At 41.5% G+C, this 22984-nt stretch overlaps 1 protein-coding gene across 1 annotated transcript in view; it reads right to left on the reverse strand.

Annotated features, from left to right (window-relative positions):
• The window catches only part of WDFY4 (WDFY family member 4), a 254300-nt gene that overhangs the window by 193581 nt on the left and 37735 nt on the right, over positions 1 to 22984 (reverse strand). Inside the window, exon 13 of the mRNA XM_007178732.2 lies at positions 7585 to 7678. Coding sequence (XP_007178794.2) covers positions 7585 to 7678 — 94 coding nt within the window. The remainder of the gene's footprint in view (positions 1 to 7584; positions 7679 to 22984) is intronic.

The raw sequence follows: 22984 nt of genomic DNA on the forward strand, positions 1-22984 counted from the left end.
GCCAAAGTAAATTGCTGACACAACTCTTTTAAGATACACTTTTTAAACAGATGTGTTGTTGTTGCTGTTGTTAGCAGATCTCCACACACGACTGTCTGGAGAAGATTCCTCAAACAAGACTGCAGAGTCCACAGTCTCTCGTAGAGATAAGAGATCCATTTCCAAGCATTCTGTGACTCCAGCCCCGGTGTGTTGCTTCTGAGCTTCCAACTAGACATTTACCCTTCCTTCATCTTCTGGGCACAGGGCATACAAATATCTACCCAGAAGTAGGTACTCGTGTTGATTTGACACTAACTAATGGGAAACTTGGGCTAGTTATTTACCTTCTCTGGACCTCAGTTTCCTTAGCTTTAAAATGAGAATAATGAAAATACCTACATCACTGGTATGCTTTTGGTGGGAGTCAACAGAAACAGCATTTGTGAAAGTACTTTTCCTTAAAGGATGCGAGTGTTTTCAGAATATTAATCCCTTTTAGTTGCAGTCTTCTTTTCTTATCTTGTATCAGTAAGGTTCCTGATTAATTATCATTTGTATTTATCAATTAATTTATCAATTGTATAATGCCAGCTGGAAATATACCTAAAATGTATTACCTTCCATTTTGTATTTCTAAAATTTTATGTACTGTGACTCAGAGTCCTAGGAACACCGAGTACCAAAGCCAGAAGAGAAAGGTAGGGGGTATGAGAGCACATACTGCATGCCAGGTAGTCCTAAGTACTCTCGAACTATACTTCCCACTACTCTTCTCAGTGGGAAAATATTATTATGAGAATACTGAGACTGAAGAGGTTACAACAATTTCCTAAGGTGACATAGCCAGTGAGTGGTAGAACTGGCACCCCAACCCAGGTCTTACTTCAAAGCCCATGATTTTAACACTGAGTCAAGCACTCATTATAAGGAAGGGAACTCAGTATCTCATACGGGGCATAAACTGATGGTCTACAGAAGTGTTTTATTTGGTGGGGGTAGTTTGGCTTTGCTTTTGTCCTGTTTCCCCCTAGCTAGATGTGGTACCTCTAGGCAGGGCAAGTACACTTCCCTATGACCACAGGTCTCACCATTCCTTATTGTTTACACCTACACATTTACTTTACGACTCTGGCCCCAAGACATTGTGTCTGCAACCCCTGTGATCTAGGCCAAATCTGAGTAGCTGAAATTGAGGTGCAGAGAAAGGAAGTGGCCCATGTACGTCATAGAAATAATGATGGTAAAGGACTGGAAGAAAGGTCGCCAGATAATCGGACCAGAGCTCACCCTATCAACTTTAACTTCCACTCCATCATTCTACGTCCACTGTAGCTTCCTTTTGATGCTCTTCATCTCCATGCAAGATTATGTCTATTTGCTCTATTTAAGAGGCTACCCTAAGAAGTCACTTGGATTTTGACCAGGATCTGAGACTTTTCCACTCAGGGACAATAGAAATATTTGGGGAAGAATGGGGTCAGAATGAAAGAGCAGAAGAAACATAGAAATTCAACATATTTGAAATTTCTAATGTGTTGTAATTTAATAAAGCAAGACTCCTACTTTGCCAATTTCCTTGTTGAAGGAAATGGCTCTTTTCAGATAGCTTGCCCTTACACAATGCTATCCAGGGCTATTAATGCTGTCGATACTTTAGCTATTTGAAACCCACATGATTAGTTCAATGTGTCTGAAATACAGGCTAATTCCAGAAAATGGCACCCTTTCCAAATCGAGGTGCAAATCAATTGACAGATGCAGCCCGAGCCTGATCTTCTTTCTGTCCCATCATACTGTGTGGGAGGCTTCCATTGCAGTAGAATCTGGAACACACCCAACAGTGAGGGGAGGTGTACACTGACGATAGACCACAGTCTCTCTAATGCCCAGGTCTGATCATGTCCTTGTTTTCCAACTGCCTCCCACCCACGGCTACCACCTCCCTACAGGGAAGGCAACTTGGTGCAGTGGCAGGAGGTCCTGCAGCCTCCCATCAGGCACATCCACCACCTAGCTATGATGTTAACTCTGTCACTTAAGTGCTACAAGTTTCAAGTCCTCATCTGTAAAGTGGGAATACTGACGTCTACCTTGCAGGGTTATTATGAAGATCAAATGATAAAATGCTTGTAAAGTTTTGGCAACTAATAGCAGTAGCTACACCAGTCAGCAAGTGTTTCCCATGGTGCCTTGTATGTTCTGCTTGCCATGTTAAGTGCTCCTGCATTGCTTCAGTTGATCCTCACAATAATGCCATGAGGAAGATGATATTATTCTCCCCATACTACAGCAAAGAAAATTAAGGGTCGTGGAGGTTAGCTAATTTGCCATGGTTCTGTGACTGTAAAGTGGCAGAGAGATTTGACCAAAATCCGTCATCTTCAGAGCCTCATATAGAGGGTGCTCATTAAACACAGCAGTGATGACGATGACAACAATGACAACGGATGGTAATCCAGTAAAATCCAACTGCCTGTGTATGGCACCCAAGGCCCCTCATGATGTGGCTTCAACCTACTTCTCCTGCTCCATTTACTGCCTTTCTACCCGCATGGTCTATCCTAGCCCAACTGAACTATTTGAAGTCCCCACATGGGCATCTTCACGTGTGCCTCTCTCTGCTGTCTGAGTGTCTTGTCCTGCCCTCCTCTACCTGATCTGGCACAGACAGGTCTCTTCCTTAAAGTCTAGCTCCAGTGTCCCCATCTCTGTGTGGCTTTCTTTCCCCTCTGCCCCAAGGCCCTGTGGGCAAACTTTTGTTACAGTTAGAATATCTAACTATCTTCTCCACTCGTCTGAGTACCCACCCTCAAACTCAGACTGTGTGTTACTGTGACATTGGTCTCTGAATCCCCAGTGGCACCTAGTAGGTGCTGCGTAATTATTCATAAAAGTAAATACATCACATTGGTGGCCCCAACACAGGCTGAGTTCCACCTCTGTGAAACTGGATCTGACTTCCCACCCTCTGAGTTCCTATTGTCATGCACAGAGCAGATAACCCTCTGCTAAGACATGAACGGAAGTGCAGTGGTGCTGGGACGAGAGAGCCCTCCACTACTGGTCAGAGTTCTAGCCCAGAGCCACGTCCCTACAGCAAGCCCCTCATGGCTGCTGAGCATGCCAGAAAGAAAGAGAAAAGGCCTTTCTTCTCAATTAGTTACTTCTTCCAGGGGCCAACTTGGCTCCAACAGAACTGAGCTGGACTCCACTTTTGCCTTGTGCTTAGTACAGCAACATTCACAATAAAATTCCTACAGTCCAATTTTAATACTGGCGATGATACAAGAGGAAAAAAAATCAGCTGGATTATTTGTTTCCAAGAGCAGCTCGCACTGCTAGCGTTTTGCAGAGGGAAAAACCCCCTCTTGGTCATGAACAGAACAAATTTAATGTGGCCACAATTAGAAATAAACCAGACAACCCATGTAAGTAGTTAAGCTGTTGCTTCTAAAATGATATCTGTACCTTGGAAAGCTATCAATTTCTCATCCATAAGGTAGGAAGAGCATCCGAGGGATGTAAAGTGGGTAAGAGCATAGGGATGCTGGGAATCACCAGGCCCACCTGAAGGGAGATGAGGGGGACCTCACAGTCCATCTTTTTAGTAACACTGCCATCTACTGCAACTTCCAGCTGCTTCCTCTGCCCCAAAACCTGCAGTCCTTCAGTCAGTCTCATTTCAGCATTTTCTTGTGTGTGTCTCATTTCTCATCTGATTTACTATTCTGTTTGTTGTTATGAGGTTTCCCACCGCCCCCCCACCTTTCAGAAGTTAATTACTATAATTATCCAACTTTTAATAGCTGCTGATTTGGCATCTGCAGAAAATTTTTGAGAAAATGTACCACTACATTTCATTTGCATATTTGAGAGACAGTGCGTGAGAGTTAGACTTTTCCTCAATTACTTATTGTGACCTGAATAGAGAAAAAGTATCCTACCAAGTGGAAGCCTCATTTGCATACTTAATTTGTCCAATTACCATCACAGGATGAGGGAAAGTTCCTCCCCACACACTGATGTGACAACTCATGGCATTTATCTGAAACTGGGGCTCATCCACAGAGTCTTCATGCACTAGGAAGCGGAAGGACAGGCCACTGTCTGCTCTGCATCACTTCGTCAGTCATCCTCATGGTGGAGTTTTGCACAATGTGTTTATCAGCAACCGTTTGACTGCTAAGACCACCCAAACCACTGGCTTGGCTGTTCTCACTGCAAGTGCATTGCAGGGTATGAAATACAGCTAAGGAAGCCAGGCTTCCTGACAATAAGGTGATAGCCCCTGGAAAAGTGTGCAACGCCAAGATGCATGACCTTGCATTCTGCAAGAGCTGCAGAGATGAGAGATCTATTCATCAAACATGTCTTGACCTTGAGCCTGGGAGTGAGTTTTAGATCTCCCCTCAACACCTCCATGATTTTAGGAAGTTACACAACTTTCCTGAGCTTCAAGCACCTGCAAAATGGGGAGATTCTCATTTTAATGAGCTGTTATGAACACTGATTAATGTTCCTGGAATAGAAGTAACGCTCAATGTGTATTAGTTTCCAATATGCTCCAGGCAGAACCTGTCCTGAATACTAAGGTAAAGAAAGTAAGGTCCCAGGCTTTAGATAACCAAAAGACTCGAAGACATTTGATTTAGGGGTCAAATAATTTTATCCGTCAGTTAGATGCCTAAGGCAAGTGTGGTGGCTGGTCTTTAAAGATGGCCCCCAACAACTCCCCCTCTCCTGTACACGCAAGCCACCCCTCACGTCAGTAAAGGAGACACAGGTCCCTTCTCGTTGAGTCTAAGCTGAACCTGTGACTCACTTTGACCAACAGAATGCCATGGAAGTAATGCTGGCTTGTTCCAGGCAAAAGCCTCCAGAAGGCTCGGCACCTTCTGTTCTTGTGCTTTTGGGAGCCCTGAGCTGCTATGTGGCCTGCCAGAGAATCCAGGTGGAGGTATACAGGTAGAAGCCAGACGGTGAGGGCTACATGGAGGAGAAGCCAGGCCCTACCAAGGCCCCAGACATCTGACCCCGTTGGACCAGCCTAGGAGCCTCTCACCATTTGAGCCAGCTTTTGAGGTGCCAGCTCTGTGAGTGGAGAACCCATCTTGGTGCCCAGCTGATACCATGTGGAGCAGACAGAAGCTGTCCCTGCGGTGCCTGTCTAAACTCCTGACCCACAGAACCACGAGAAAGAACGAGACCATTATTGCTAACTTGGCAGCACTTTGTAATATAGCGATAGATAACTAAAGGAGCAATCAAATCCATTTTAGCCCAGGCTACTGCTGTTCCATAAATGTTGAAAGATATAAAGTGCATTCCATTTCACTATTAGATGCATCCTTACTCATTGGTTTGATAATCACTTTATCATCACTTTCCAGCAGAGGATCAGGAACCAGATAAAGGAATCCAGTTACAAAGAGACATGTAGACATGGAATTGAGTTAGTCCTTTTTTAACTCCTGTACCTAGTGCTACAGAATTTCCTAAGTAAAAACAGTCCCTTCCCTACACATCAAGGCTTTTGCTCCTCCACTCCACTTCTCACCGATTTCGGAGGATTTGCAATATTTTTACTAAGCCATTGTCATTTTCAATGATTAATAACACCCCTATAGTTGACCCTTGAACAACACAGGTTTAAACTGCACAGGTCCACTTATGCATGGATTTTTTAAAATAATATAAGACCTGTATTTTCATTTTACAGATCTTTAAGTTTAACTGAGTGTAGGGAAAAGTTTATGTTCAATTAGAGATCACAATATGTGGAATCAAAACTAGCATTTGAGTCCTGATTCTATCCAAACCTTTTCACCTTCCTATCCTTGGGTGAGTCATTTATCAACTCGTTTGTTTCTGAGGCAGAGAGAGTAGTACACTGTGTGAGGGTCAGCACCCTTAACCCCCAGGTTGTTCAAGGGTCAACTGTAGTCGTCATTTCTTCTTAAAACATATCACCTCCTTTTTAATTCCAGGACAAAACAAAGCTGGACCCGCACCCCCGTGAGGCCCCATTCTCCTACAGAAGCCACTGCTGTGCAGGGGAAAGACCGTAAGAACTGCCACCAGGTAGGGCCACATTTAATACCAGGTCCACCAACTCAGAATCCTTAAAAGGCATGTATACTCTCTGAGACTCGGTTTCCCCACTGGCTAAAATGGAAACAACGATACTCCCCACCAAACATCTATGAGGGTAAATAATCAGGGAAAGGGTGTGGCACCGTGCCTGGTACATGGTAGCTGCTCAATTCAAGTCATTTCCTTTCGTCTGCTGCTAATTCAAGAGCGTATTTTCCAGGGCTTCCTCAACTTCGAGTTTCTTTCTCAGAACCTCTAGAGAACATACTCTCTAAATTGAGAGCACTTCCTGAGAATCTGCCTCGTTCTGTTGCTTTCGCCGGTACAAGCGCGCCTCGCTGCAGTGGGGCCGTCAGTGCTGCCAGGACAGGAGCTAAGAGCCACCTTGACTCCCCCCTCTTCCCGCTTCCTGCACCCCGTTCATCTCAGGGCCTTGATTCTATCTCCCAACAGGTCTCTTGACTCCTTGCTCTACACACTTTCCCACAAACGCCACCGTAATCAAGCTACCACCATGTGCTACCAGACTGTGGACATGGCTTCCTAACTGCTGTCCCCATTCTCTTCCACACGGCCCCACTCCCAGGCCACCCTCCATGCAACAAAAGAGATTTTTAATACAAAAACCCTGATGATGCCCCCCTCCATTCACTTGAGAGAGACTTCGTGTGCCCTTGGGATAAAACCCCACGCTTGTCAGGGCGGCAGCCTTCCTCCGCCTGCCCCATCGGGCACATTTCCAGCTCTCCCGCTTTGCTCCCACCCCAGACACCTGCAGCAGGCTCCTTCCCACCTGCTTAATTGCTACTCATCTTTCAGGGCTCTGCTTCAATGTCACCATCTAAGAGATGGCTTCCCTGACATCCACACCTTCATCTAAATTAGATTTAATTAGGTCTTCCCCCTCACTTCCATTCCCATTATTCTCTGTCAGCACCCATTTTTTTCCCTTAATATCACTTGTGACAATTTGTAATTGTATATTCATTTGTGAGCTTATTTACTTAGTCTGTCTGCCCCACCACCACCTCCCAGTCCCCACCACAGATGTGGGCTCCTTGGACAGTGCTCAGTTCTCATCCTGTTAGCCCTGCATGTCCTACATAGAGCACCGAGCCAGGGTCACAGCCAATATCCAAGCAATGGATAAATTAATGGGAAGCAGAGGACTTCTGGTCCCACCAATGCCCAGCACTATATGTAGCACTTATATGGGACTTGCCTCATGAAGGTAAATCATTTCATTCAGTTTTTGTTTGGCTGTTGTTTTTAGAAGGTCACATCACCAACAGGAACAATCTGTTTTGAGTGGCCATGGAAGGGTGGGTGGAACTCAATCAAGGGTCTCAGACCCACTGATACTCCCCTGCAGGAGGCACTTCATGAAGGAGGCTCTGTTCATACAGGGGACTGAAGGCAAAAGCAAAAAGGGAAAGGGAGTCTCTGGCCAGAGGAGCGTAAAAGATCAGTCACGTGAAAAAGACAAACTCATGTGTTCACAACAAGTACCTGAGGGTGATCTTCATGGTACAACTGAGGCAGCAGCCTCACCATGATGCACAGGATCCCGGGGTGCATGATCACAGCATCACCTTCATCCGTCCTGCAGAGAGAGGGAAGCAGGACATCAGATTTAAGCCTTCTCTTCTGCTTTCCACAGAACTTTCTGGATCTTTCTAAGACAGGCCATGATATATAACTGCAGCCTACCACTTAATTATATGACCTTGAACTAATTAATCTGAGCCTAACTTCCCCCAACTGCACAATGGAGCTAACAATGCCATACTTTCCGCGTAGAGTCATAGAATAATGGCGCTGTGTACTAAGGCACAGTGCCCGGCACAGAGCAGATGCTTAACGGAAGTTAGTTCCCTGGGCCTCTACCCTCTCTCCAGATATGTGGGAGGTGGAGAAGCTCTCATTTTATATCAAACAAACACACACAGGACCATGTCTGGATCCCTTCAAGATGGTGTAAGCACACTCTACTCTGTCCTACACACTGAATTAAACTAAAAACCCAGATAGAACACATGAGCAGCTCTCTGAGGACTCTGAAAAGTAAACGGTAGCAAAGCAGGAAACCAAACCCAAAGCACCATGCAACCGGTAACATGTTTCCTGGGGCTTCCCCCTCCAGCATCTCCCGGAATGGGCTTACAAGGAGTAAGAACCGTGCACCACGTGTGGACAGGACAGACACAGCCTCCAAGAGAAGGCTCTATTTCTAGTCTAAGGAGTGGGGAATGAGGCTCCAACAGGGCCCAGAGAGTGGAGGAAAATCCCTGGAATTTTCTTTGTTGGGTTTCTCCATTCTTTCTCACCTCAGCCTCCAAGATACCACACAGCAGCAGCAGTGACCAGGCAGGCATCTGAAATTCTCGGGGAGGGGACCCCTTCTCTCTGACCAGAGGAACTCTGGTCCCAAGAGTTGGGCAAAATCCCCAATGTTTTTGTCTCTCTTTTTGCTCTCCCTGCTTGGCCCCAGAGACAGATGCAATGGTGGGAAGTGCATGGCAGAGCAGAGAAACTAAAGCTCCAGCTTTCCAGACAGAGGAGAAGGAAGGGATCCCAGGGAGCCAGAAAGTGTTGGGAAGATGATGAAGAGGAGGAGACTTAAGAAAGTGAAACCATTAAGTTGTGTATCAACCTCTGAGCTCAATTCTGAGCTGCACATGTGTCGATCTGACCCTAAACCACATTCCAAAGGCTTTGAGAACTGCTCAGGAAGAAGTCTGAAGAAGTTTTAAAAATTGAAAAACCACTCCCTAAGCTAGCAAAGACAGAAAAAGACACAAATTACCAACATCAGAAATGAAAGAGAGAATACCACTACACACCCCACAGAAAGGAAAAGAAAATACTACAAATAACTCTGTGCACACAAATCTGACAACTTAGATAAAATGGACCAGTTCCCTTAAAGTCACAAACTACCAAAAGTAAGCAAGAAGAAATAAATAACCAGGACAGTTTATAGCTATCACAAAGACTGAATATGTAGTTTAAAACCTTTCCACAGAGAAAACTCCAGCCTCAGATGTTTCCACTGGTGAATTCTACCATACATTTAAAAGATAACACCAATTCTATACAACTTCTTTCAAAATAAACAAGAGAACACTTCCCAATGCATTTTATGAGACCAGAATTACTCTGATATCAAAAGCAGACAAAGCCAGTATAAGAAAAGAAAACTACCTGCCAACATGTCCTAGAAAAATAGGTGCAAAAATCCTCAATAAACTACTGGAAATCAAATATAACTATATATAAAATAAATAAGGCACTACGGCCGATTTGCCTTATCCCACAAATGCAAGGCTGGTTCACTATTCAAATATCAGCCAATACAGGGACTTCCCTGGTGACACAGTGGTTAAAAATCCGCCTGCCAATGAAGGGGACTCAGGTTCGAGCCCTGGTCTGGGAAGATCCCACATGCCGCAGAGCAACTAAGCCTGTGAGCCACAACTACTGAGGCCCGCATACCTAGAGCCCATGCTCCACAACAAAGAGAAGCCACCACAATGAAAAGCCCGTGCACCGCAATGAAGAGTAGCCCCTACTCACCACAACTAGAGAAAGCCTGCACGCAGCAACGAAGACCCAATGCAGCCAAAAAATAAATAAATAAATAAATAATAAAATTAAGGACTAGAAAGTTGGTTCAAGATGGCAGAGTAGAAGGACATGCGCTCACTCCCTCTTGTGAGAGCACCGGAATCACAACTAACTGCTGAACAATCATCGACAGGAAGACACTGGAACTCACCAAAAAAGATACCCCACATCCAGAGACAAAGGAGAAGCTGCAATGAGATGGCAGGAGGGGCGCAATCACAATAAAATCAAATCCCATAACTGCTGGGTGGGTGACTCACAAACTGGAGAACACTTATACCACAGAAGTCCACCCACTGGAGTGAAGGTTCTGAGCTCCACGTCAGGCTTCCCAACCTGGGGCTCTGGCAACAGGAGGAGGAATTCCCAGAGAATCAGACTTTGAAGGCTAGCGGGATTTGATTGCAGGACTTCAACAGGACTGGGGGAAACAGAGACTCCACTCTTGGGGGGCATGCACAAAGCAGTGTGCGCATCAGGACCTAGGGGGAAGGAGCAGTGACCCCATTGGAGACAAAACCAGACCTACCTGCTAGTGTTGGAGGATCTCCTGCAGAGGCAGGACGTGGCTGTGGCTCACCACGGGGACAAGGACACTGGCAGCAGAAGCTCTGGGAACTACTCCATGAGCCCTCCCAGAGTCTGCCATTAGCCCCACCAAAGAGCCTGTAGCCTCCAGTGCTGGGTTGCCTCAGGCCAAACAACCAACAGGGAGGGAACTCAGCCCCACCCATCATCAAACAAGCAGATTAAACTGTTACTGAGCTCTGCCCACCAGAGCAACACCCAGCTCTACCCATCACCAGTCCCTCTCATCAGGAAGCTTGCACAAGCCTCTTAGATAGCCTCATCCACCAGAGGGCAGATAGCAGAAGCAAGAAGAATTACAATCCTGCAGCCTGTGGAAGGAAAACCACAGTCACAGAAAGATCGACAAAATGAAAAGGCAGAGGACTATGTACAAGATAAAATGCCAGAAAAACAACTAAATGAAGTGGAGATAGGCAACCTTCCACCAAAAGAATTCAGAATAATGATAGTGAAGATGATCCAGGACCTCAGAAACAGAATGGAGGCACAGATCGAGAAGATGCAAGAAATGTTTAACAAAGACCTAGAAGAATTAAAGAACAAACAAACAAAGATGAACAATACAATAACTGAAACGAAAAACACACTAGAAGGAATCAATAGCAGAATAACTGAGACAGAAGAACGCATAAGTGACCTGGGAGACAGAATAGTGGAATTCACTGCCACTGAGCAGAATAAAGAAAAAGAAGTGAAAAGAAATGAAGACAGCCTAAGAGACCTCTGGGACAACATTAAACGCAACAACATTTGCATTATAGGGGTCCCAGGAGGAGAAGAGAGAGAGAAAGAACCTGGGGAAATTTTTGAAGAGATTATAGTCGAAAACATCCCTAACGTAGGAAAGGAAATAGCCACGCAAGTCCAGGAATCACAGAGAGTCCCAGGCAGGAGAAACCCAAGGAGAAACACGCCGATTAAGAACAAGGCAAGGATGTCCCCTCTCACCATTCCTATTCAACATCATGCTGGAACAACAGATTGGAAAGGAATGTATAAAACTGTCACTAGTCACAGACAACACAATTGTCTACATAGAAAATCCCAAGCAATTACAAAAAAAAATAACTCCTAGAACTAATAAGTGAATTAGCGTGACCTCTGGATACACAGTTACATATAGAAATTAATCATATTCCTATATACTAGAAGTAAACAATTGGGAAATGAAACACTTAAAATACCTTTTAAAATAGTGCTCCAAAAAAGATTAAACACATAAGTATAAATCTATAAAAAATGTGCTGGCTCTGTATGTTGAATACTATAGACCTTGATTTTTTTAAAAAAAAGCATAGATCTATTGAATATACAAATGGAAAGACATTCTATGTTTATGGATTGGAAGACTCAAAAAAGTTAAGGTTTCAATTCTCCCCAAATTCATCTATAGATACAATGCAATTCCAATCAAAATCCCAGCAGGATTTTTTGTAAATATAGGCAAACTTATCATTAAATTTCAATCTGTGAATGATACTTTAAAAGTAAAAAGACAAACCATAGACTGGGAGAAAATATTTGCATCTGTACAATGGAATACTACTCAGCAATAAAAATGTATGAACTACTGATACAACAAACTGGATGGATCTCAAAGGCCTTATGCTGAGTTTAAAAAGCTAGCCTCAAAAGACTACACACTTGTACTTGCAGTTATATGTTATTCTGACAAAGACAAAACTATAGGAATAGAGCAGTGGTTGCCTGGGTTTAGGAATTGAGAAAGGGTTTCATTATGAAGGGACAACATTCAGGAACTATTTGAGGGGGTGGGACTGTTTGTCCTGTATCCTGATTGTGGTGATGGTCACATGACTCTGCACATGAATTAAAACCCATAGAACTCTACACCAAGAAAGGGACTTTTACTGTATGTTAATTGGAAAAATAATAGTAATAAAGAAAAAGTCACGAGACTAATCCCAATCACAAACACTTGATTTTCAAACATCCTGCCTCTAGCACTGAATTTCCCACCCACAGTGAGACTGTTCTTGGCACCACCAGCCCTGAAGAATGGCTAAGGTGCCAGGAGTGCTTCTAACATTTGGTGTTAATTTATCCAATTCAATTGAACAAATATTTATCGACCTAAGTATTTTCCTGGCATTTTGGATACATCTATAAATTAAACAAAGTAAAACCCATACCTGAAATGTGAGAAGAAGGGTAGAGACAGTAAAGGTAAACATAATAGGTAAATTATAAATAATAAAAATTATTGTTGTTATATAATTTATACTATACTATATATAGTATTGTATAATATGTATCATATATTATTATAACATAGTATATTAATGTAATAAAATAATGAATAAGCAAATTATATATTATGAAGAAAGGTGATAAATATTACTGCAAAAAAAAATTAAAGCAGAGAAAGAATCAAGAGCGCTAGGGTGTAAGAAGGAAACAATTTACAATTTTAATTTGGGTGGCAGGGTTGGCTTGTTTGAAAAGGTAACATTTGGGTGGACTTGAAAAAAGGGATGCAGATATCCAGGAGGAAAGCATTTTAAGCAAAGGGAATAGCCAGTGCAAAAGCCCCCAGAGTGGGAGTATGTCTGGCATGTTCAGGGAACAGCAAGGAAGCCTGTATTATTACTCTGATCTAAAGCCACACAAAGAAAAGAAGAGACCAATATCCCTCATCAGTATATATGCAAAAATCCTCAACAAAAAACTAGCAAACCAAATCCAACAGCATATTTAAAGGATTATATACCATGATTAAGATCCCAGGAATGCAAGAGTGGTTCAACATTAAAAAAACCAATCAATGCAATACATCACATTAATAAACAAAGGAAAAAAACCAATCACCTCAACTGATATGGAAAAAAACATCTGACAATATTCACTACCCTTCCATGATTTAAAAAAATGCTTGAGGGGACTTCCCTGGTGGCGCAGTGGTTAAGAATCTGCCTGCCAATGCAGGGAACATGGGTTCAAGCCCTGGTCTGGAAAGATCCCACATGCTGAAGAGCAACTAAGCCCGTGCACCACAATTACTGAGCCTGTGCTCTAGAGCCTGCGAGCCACAACTACTGAGCCTGCGAGCCACAAGTACTGAAGCCTGCGCACCTAGAGCCCATGCTCTGCAACATGAGAAGCCACCGCAATGAGAAGCCCGCGCACCGCAGTGAAGAGTAGCCCCTGCTCGCTGCAACTAGAGAAAGCCCGTGAGCAGCAATGAAGAGCCAATACAGCCAAAAATAAATTAATTAATTAATTAATTTTAAAAAATGCTTGACCCGCTGCCCTCTCCACCTTCTCCAGACCCACACTGTGGATTGGCTGGCCTAGAAGGATGTCATCCTTCCCAGGTAGCAGGATCTGGTAAACACCAGAGAAGGTCTGCATGATTAACCACAACCACAGCTGCCATTTATTGAGCTCCACTGTAGACAGAGAGAAAGAGAGAGAGAGTGTGTGTGTGCGTGTGCGTGTGTGTGTATGCTGTGTGCGTGGGGTGTGTGTGTGTCACACGTGCTGCGAAGGGGGTAGTGTGTTATGTTTCATAGAGATTAAATATTCTGTATCTTGGGAATCTCATTATATATTTTGGGATTTATATAATACATATCTTCTATTTTGTGAAAAATGTTACTTAATCGTAGTTACATAGATTACCTAATGCTTGTGAAAGCAAAGCACAGCATCTGGCAAACAAGTGCTCAGTAAACGGCAGCTGTGACCATTATCTAACTAACACCATTATCATCTCCAGTCCTCACCGCACAACACCCCTCAATGTGGATACTCTTATTAACCCCGCATTTGAATTGGGAAATCAAAGCTCAGTGAGATAAAGTAAAAGGCCCAAGGAACACTAAGGTGTAGAGCACACAGGCCTGAGTCTAAGGCCCACAGCCTCTGTCTTCCTTCTGGAGACCAGAGCCCACTGTGTATGGACAGGTCTAAGCCAAGTTGCACGCCCAAGGGGATGCCAAGTGTCAGTGGTGGGCATGGATGAGCACCCCGTCCACCATGCCCAGCCCACTGCCTTGTCCTTTACCCCACAGACTCTCTAAGGAGAGGCTGGGGTTTCACTTCCTCTTTTCTAACCATTAGAGAAGGTCAAGGGTGATGTATTTCTTTTAATGACCAAAAAATTACTCTATTTATGAAATCTGATTCTTGTACATTTAAAAATTACTCATTGTGAAACCAGGATGACATTTGACACAGGAGTTATCTGTAAAGAATCAGGCCTGATGCCATCTACAAGTTAGAGCCCAAACCTTAAACTTCAGTCTATTGTGGCAGAACATTTACCAAATCATCACTATTACTGTGGAAACATCCAGAAAAAAGCAGGACAAATACACACACACACATACACACACACACACACATACACACACATACACATACACAGAAGCACACACAGAGGCTTTGGGGGTAGACCTGAGTTCAAAGTTTTGCTCCATCACTTACTAGGTGTTAACTTTCAACCATGTTTCTTATCCTCTCTCAGCCTCCATTTCTTTATTGGTAAAATGCTAGAATTTGAGAGGGAATTAAATGAAAATAAGTCATCGGTGTTCAGTCCCCAGAGACATTCAACAAATGACTATTGCTTTTCATCACCTAATACCACTTACTAAATGTTTTTGATGCTGACAAATACTTCCCTGCCCTCTAAAAGCTGGTAGGATAAGTAGAACAAGGTTCAACACTGAGATCCTAAGTTAAGCTGCATGCTGTCCAGATGGCCAAGACAGAGGCCTCCTCCGAGAACCCTCTGCCCCTGGAATAGAGAGATCAGGGGACCTCAGAAAGAGAATTCTCCCAAGACAAAGCAAGAAGAGAAAGGCCTGGAATCTGACCAAGGCCTAGCTACAAAGGGCAGCTGCAGCCTCACTGAGGCATTCCTGTGTCTGCAGAAAGGCAGGATGGCCAGAATAATGATGGGCTGCATGGAGTCTGGGAAAAGGAAAATCTTGGAGCAAGACTCACAATTAAAAACCATCAACCACACAAAGAAACAAGGAAACTTCAGTTTAAAATACACATTAAAAAAAAAATAGCTCTTTACTGTTTACAGGAAAAATACCTAAAGCATGAGGACACAGAAAGTTTAAAGAATAAAAATTCAGGCACATACTAACCAAAAGAACACTGGTGTAGCCTTATTATTATTAGATAAAGTTGTTATGTTCCAATGGAGATTAAGAAGGTCATCATATAATGATAAAAACTTTGATACCTCTAGAGGATGGAAAAATTATAAATGTGTTTGATTCTAATAGCCTCAGATATATGTAAGGCAAAAGTTAACAGATTTTGGGACTTCCCTGGTGGTGCAGTGGTTAAGAATCCGCCTGCCAATGCAGGGGGCATGGGTTCAATCCCTGGTCCGGGAAGATCCCACATGTCGCGGAGCAAATAAGCCCGTGAGCCCCAATTACTGAGCCTATGCTCTAGAGCCTGCAAGCCACAACTAATGAGTCCATGCGCCACAACTACTGAAGCCTGCACGCCTAGAGCCCATGCTCCACAGTAAGAGAAGCCACCGCAATGAGAAGCCCGCACAGCGCAACGAAGAGTAGCCCCTGCTCTCCTCAACTAGAGAAAGCCGAGGCACAGCAATGAAGACCCAACGCAGCCATAAATAAATAAATAAATAAATAAATAAATTTATTTTTTAAAAAATTAACAGATATTAATAAATCTATCATTATAATGAAAGATATTTAACATATCTTAGTAGCTGATATGCCAACAATCTTAAAATTTGAACAATTGACAAATTTCATCTAGAGGACATAAATAGAGCATTGAACCTAACAACTGGAAAATGTGTATTATTTTCAAGCACACAGGAATATTTATGAAAATTTACCACACTGGGGACACAAAGTCAAGCTCAACTAATTTCAAAGGATTAGCATCATACAGTCCACTTTGTTTCAAGATGACAAAGTTAGAAGTCAATAACAAAAAGATGATCAAAAATACTCTAACTTTGGAAATTTATAATTCAAATAAGATTCAAGAGTAAAACTAAGTCATAAGGGAAATTAGAAAATACTTAGCAGTAAATTATATTGAAAATTTGACATAATAAAACTTGTGTGATGGAACTAAAGTAATAGTTACAAGGAAATTTATATTTAAAAAGAGGACTTAAAATTGGTCTCGTAACAATTAAATTAAGACAAAGAATACTAGAATAAATCCAAAGAAAGTGGAAGGAAATAATAAAAACAAAAAAAGAAACAGAAAATCGATGTATGAGACAGGAAAAGCTGAACGTTGGTTCACAGACACATTAAAAAATTAACCTCTGCCAAGAACGCTGTGGTGCTGCAGGCAAAAGAGAAAGAATACACAAATGATAGTGTTAGGAATAAAGAGTTAAAAGGATATTGTGAATAGCCTTATGCCAATAAATTAAAACAGGTGAAATGAGAACAATAAACTTGAAAAATAACTTACTATGAATCATGCAAGAATAAATTGAAATTTATTCTCACAAAAATAAATCTTTGCAGAGGTGACATCAACACCTTGATGGTGTGAAAAGCTCCCTTTGTCTCTCCCCTTCAGTCTACAACTAGTAAAACATTCCTAACTCCAGAAAGCTTCCTCTGCCCAACACAGCAGGATGATGGAGAGATCCATACATCTGCACATCTGAAGGTGGGTGAATTGGGACACACAGAGGAGGCAGAACCAAGGACTAGCAGCGGCAGTGCTGGGATCCTGGCCCCTGGCCACAGCGGCTGAGTCTGCAGCCCCAGCGAACCTGGTAGCAGCAACAGAGGTGGCACATGACACCTAGGCCTCCCAGCCACAATGGCACCCATAGCCACAGGGAGCCAGACAGCAGCGGTGGCAGGACCCATGACCCTGGTCCCTCCAGCCAAAGCAGCACCCGCAACTCCAGCCTCCCCCCACTCCCACCAATGACAGCAGCACCCACCAACCCAACAACCCTGGAGGCAGCAAAGGTGCCCATGACCCTGGTTTCCCCTTCCCCACTGTGGCAGCAGTGCCTGTGACCCAGGTGTCCCCAGACATGGTAGAGGTGCCTGCCATCCCAGTGTCCCAGGCGGAAATGCCAGTGACAGCAGCAACACTGGCAGCAGCAAGGCACAAGCAGTGGCAATGAGGACACCAGGGACACCTCTGGCAGAGGTGCTGGAGGGTGGAAAATGCTGGTTCTCAAATATAGCCGGAGGCCACTCAAGAGAAACAAAAACTTGGGCTATAGCACCACCTACTGAAAAACAAAAAGAAAGGCCTTTAATTAAGAACTCGAACTGTTAGAATCAAAGCAAAAAAACTTTACCTAAATAAGAAAGGAGTTTGCTCCTTCAAATGCACCAGCAGAGGAACAACTCATCAAGGACCATGAAAACACAGTATCACAAAAGAAAATAACAATTCAGTAAAACTTAAAGTCACAGAAGATTGTGATCTAACTGATAGAGAATTCAAAGTAGCTGTCATGAAGAAATTCAATTAGCTACAAGAAAACTCAGAAAAGCAGTTCAATGAGCTAAAGAGTAAAATTAATAAACAGAGGAATACTTTACCAAAGAGACTGGAACTCTAAAAAGAACTAAATGGGAAATTCTGGAGCTGGAGAACTCAATAAATGAGATAAAGAATGGATTAGAAAGCACTGGAAATAGAGCAGACCATATGGAAGAGAGAATTAGTGAGCTTGAAGTTAGAAATCTAGAAATGATTCAGGTAGAAGAAGAGAGAGAAGTAAGATTTTTTAATAAAGAAACTCTACAAGAACTATCCAACTTGATTAGAAAAGGCAACATAAGGATAATGGGTATCCCAGAATGAGAAAAGAGCTTATTTAAAGAAACAACAGCTGAGAACTTTCCAAACCTGGGAAGAAACTGGATATACAAGTCCACAAAACTAATAGAACACCCAATTATCTCAATACAAAAAGATCTTCTCCAAGACACATTATATTAAAACTGTCAAAAGTCAATGATAAAGAATTTTAAAGACAATCAGGAAAAAAAAAAAAGACAGTAACCTACAAGTTACCCCATTAGGCTATCAGCAGATTCCTCAGCAGAAACTCTATGGACCAGGAGAGAGTGGAATGACATACTCAAAATATTGAAAGATAAAAACTGTCAACCAAGAATACTCTACCCAGCAAAGTTATCCTTCAGATATGAAAAAGAAATAAAGTCTTTCCCAGACAAACAAAAGCTGAGGGAGTTCATCACTACTAGACCTGCCTTATAAGAAATGCTGAAAGGAGCTCTTCTACCTGAAACAAATAGGTAAAAGTACAAAAAACTTTGAGTAGGTAATAAACAGAAAGAATCAGAAAATTGCAACTCTTTACCAGAATAAGTTGTTAAACAATTATAGCATAAAGGTTAAAGGGGGGGGAAAGCATTAAAAACAACTATAGCTACTTCAATTTGGTAATAAACTCACAACATAAAAAGGGATAATTTGTGGAAACAAACATAACAGAGGAAGAAGACAAGGACAAAATCTGTATAGGCAAATGAAGATGAGACACTTTCAGCAGAAAAAGAACTATGTAATCTATGAGACAGTTTATACAAACCTCATGGTAACCACAAAACTAAAATCTAGAGCAGAGAAATGAAACATAAAAAAGAGGAAACTTAGAAAAATATCATATAAAACCACCAAATTAAAATGACAGAAAATCAAGGAAAAAGAAACAATGAAAATACAGACCAACCAGAAAACAAAAGATAAAATGGCAGTACTGAGTCTTCATATATCAATAATCACCCTAAATGTAAATGGATTGAATTCACCAATCTAAAGACACAGAGTAGCTGAACAGATTTAAAAACAAGACCCAACTATATGCTGTCTCCAGGAGACTCATCTCAGCTCTAAAGACAAATATAGGCTCAAAGTAAAGATATGGAAAATGATACTCTAAGCAAATGGCAGCCAAAAAAAAAAAAAAAAAACAGGTGTAGCCATACTCATATCAGACAAAACAGACTTCAAGCCAAAAAAGATAAGAGACAAAGATAGACATTATTTAAAGGGGATAATCCATCAAGCAGACATAACAACTATTAATGTATTTGCACCTAATGTAGGAACACCAAAATATATAAAGCAATTTTAACAAACCTAAAGGAAGAAATTGACAGCAACACAATAATAGTAGGGGACTTTAATACCCCACTTACATCAATGGATAGATTACTCAGACAGAAATTCAACAAGGAAACACGGGCCTTAAGTGAAACTTTAGAGCAGATGGACTTAAATGAATACAGAACATTCCATCCAAACTCAGCAGAATATACATTCTTTTCAGGTGCACACAGAAATTCTCAAGGATAGACCATATGTTGGGACACAGATCTCAATAAATTTAAGAAGAATGAAATCATATCAAGCATCTTTTCCAATCACACCTGTATGAAACTAGAAATCAACTACAAGAAGAAAGCTGGAAAAATCACAAATATGTGGTATCAAAATCTGTGTGATGCAGCAAAAACAGTTCTAAGAGGGAAGTTTATAGCAACACAGTCCTACCTCAAGAAATGAGAAAAATCTCAAGAAACAATCTAAACTTACACCTAAAGGAACTAGAAAAAGAAGAACAAACAAAGCCCAAAGTCAGCAGAAGGAAGGAAATAATAACAACCATAGTGGAAATAAATGAAATAGAGACTAAAAAGACAATAGTATGAAACTAAGACATGGTTCTTTGAAAAGATAAACAAAATTGACAAACTTTTAGCTAGACTCACCAAGATAAAGACAGAGAATGCTCAAATAAATAAAATCAGAAACAAAAAGGAAGTTACAACAGATATCACAGAAATACAAAGGATTTTAAGAGAGTACTCTGAACTGCTATACACCAACAAATTGGACAACCTACAGGAAATGGATAAAATCTTAGAATCACACAACTTTCCAAGACTGATTCATGAAGAAACAGAAAATCTGAATAAACTGATCACTACTAAGGAGATTGAAACAGTAATAAAAAATATCACAAAAAACAGAAGTCCAGGACCAGACAAATTCAGTGGTGAATTCTACCATTCAAAGAAGAATCTCAGACTCTTCCAAAAAACTGAAGACAAGGGAATGCTTCCTAACATATTTTATGAGGCCAGCACTACCCTGATACCAAAACCAGACAAGAACAACACACAAAAAAGAAAATTATAGGCCAATGTCTGATGAACATAGATGCAAAAATTCTCAACAAAATATTAGCAAACCAAATACAACAATACATTAAAAGGATCATACACCATGATCAAGTGGTATTTATTCTAAGGATGCAAGGGTGAGTCAACATTTGCAAATCAATCAATATGATACATTACATAAACAAAAAAAGGATACAAATCGTGTGAGCATCTCAATAGAGGCAGAAAAAGCATTTGACAAGATTCAACATCCATTTATGATAAAACTCTGAATAAAATGAATAATGGCCATAAATGACATATACGTCAAACCCAGCTAACATCATACTGAACAGTGAGAAACAAAGCTTTTTCTCTTAGATTAGGAACAAGAAAAGGATGCCACTCTCACCACTCTTATTTAACATAGTAGTGGAAGAATTAACATTGTTAAAATGTCCATAATTACCTAAAGCAATCTACAGATTCAGTGCAATCCCTATCAAAATCCCAACATTTTTCACAGAAATAGAATCTAAAAGTCCTAAAATTTGTATGGAACCACAGAAGGCCTTGAATAGCCAAAGCAATTCTGAGAAAAAAGAACAAAGCTGGAGGTGTCACACTCCCTAATTTCAAATTATACTACAAAGCTACAGGAATCAAAACATATATAAAGAACTCATACAGGGACTTCCCTGTGGCACAGTGGTTAAGAATCCGCCTGCCAATGCAGGGGACACAAGTTTGAACCCTGGTCTGGGAAGATCCCACATGCCGCGGAGCAACTAAGCCCACGAGCCACAACTACCGAAGTCCACGCGCCTAGAGCCCGTGCTCCACAACAAGAGAAGCCACTACAATGAGAAGCCCGCACACCGCAACGAGTAGCCCCCACTCGCCGCAACTAGAGAAAGCCCGCGCACAGCAACGAAGACCCAACGCAGCCAAAAATAAATTAATTAATTTTAAAAAAAACTCATACAACTCAACAACAACAATAACAATTTTCTAAATGGACAGAGATCTAAGTAGAGATTCCAAAAATGACATACAGATGGCCAACAGGCACATGAAAAGATGTTCAACATTACTAATTATTAGGGAAATGCAAAGCAAAACCACAATAAGATACCACATCACCCCCACTAGGAGGGCTATAATCAAAAAGACAGATAATAACAAGTGTTGGCAAGAAGGTATTCAAACTGAAACCCTCACACACTGCTAGTGAGAATGTAAAATGGTGCAGTCACTTTGGATAATGATTTGGTAGTTCCTCAAAATGTTAAATGTAGAATTACCATATGATTTAGCAGTTCCACTCCTAGGTATCTAGCCAAGAGATATGTAAACATGTATCTACACAAAAACTTGTACATGAATGTTCATAGCAGCACTATTCATAATAATCCCAAAGTGAAAACAACCCAAATGTCCATCAGCTGATAAACGTATAAGTAAATTGTGATATACACAATGGAAAATTATTTGTCAATAGGAAGAATGAAGTATTGATACATGCTACAACATGGATGAACCTTGAAAACATTATGCTAAATTAAAGAATCCAGAAACAAAAAAAAATCACATACTGTATGATTCTATTTATATGATATATCCAGAATAGGCAAGTCCCTAAATACAGAAAGTAAATTAGTGGTTGCCTGGGACTGGAGGTAGGGGCAGGGGAAATGGAAAATAATGGCTAATGGGTATGGAGTTTCTTTTGGTGTGATAAAAATATTCTCATCAATTGTGGTAATGATTGCATATTTTTGTGAATATACAAAAAAAAATTATTGTACATTTTAAATGGGTGAATTTTATGGTGTGTGAATTATGTCAAAATAAAGCTGTTTTTTAAAAAGATTAAAAAAAAAAAGAATAAATCTTCTCTCAAGAAAACGTCAGGCTCCTGAGATTTTACTGGCAAGTTCTACCACATAGCTAAGGAATAGAAATAGTAGGACTTCCCTGATGGCACAGTGATTCAAGAATCCACCTGCCAATGCAGGGGACACAGGTTCGAGCCTGGTCCGGGAAGATCCCGCATGCCACGAAGCAACTAAGCCCGTGTGCTGCAACTACTGAGCCTGCAAGCCACAACTACTGAAGCCTGCACGCCTAGAGCCCACAAGCCACAACTATGAGCCCGCAAGCTACCACTACTTAAGCCCGCATGCCTAGAGCCCGTGCTCCGCAATAAGAGAAGCCCCTGCAATTAGAAGCCTGCTCACCACAAGGAAGAGGAGCCCCGCTCGCCACAACTAGAGGAAGCAACGAAGACCCAATGCAGCTAATTAATTAATTAATTAATTTTTAAAAGGAATAGAAATAGTAATCTTTCCATAAACTCTTTTAGAGAATAGAACAGGGAACACTGCCCAATTTATGAGGCTAACACAAATTTCATAGTAAAAATAGTCAAGAAAGGAGTGTGAAAGGCTGAACTTTCTCAAGAAGAAAAATTCTTTTCAAAAATTAGCAAATCAAATCTAGCAATAATTATATCATGAACAAATTGTGAAGGAATGCAA

This window comes from Balaenoptera acutorostrata, chromosome 16 (assembly GCF_949987535.1).
Source record: "Balaenoptera acutorostrata chromosome 16, mBalAcu1.1, whole genome shotgun sequence".
Taxonomy (NCBI): domain Eukaryota; kingdom Metazoa; phylum Chordata; class Mammalia; order Artiodactyla; family Balaenopteridae; genus Balaenoptera; species Balaenoptera acutorostrata.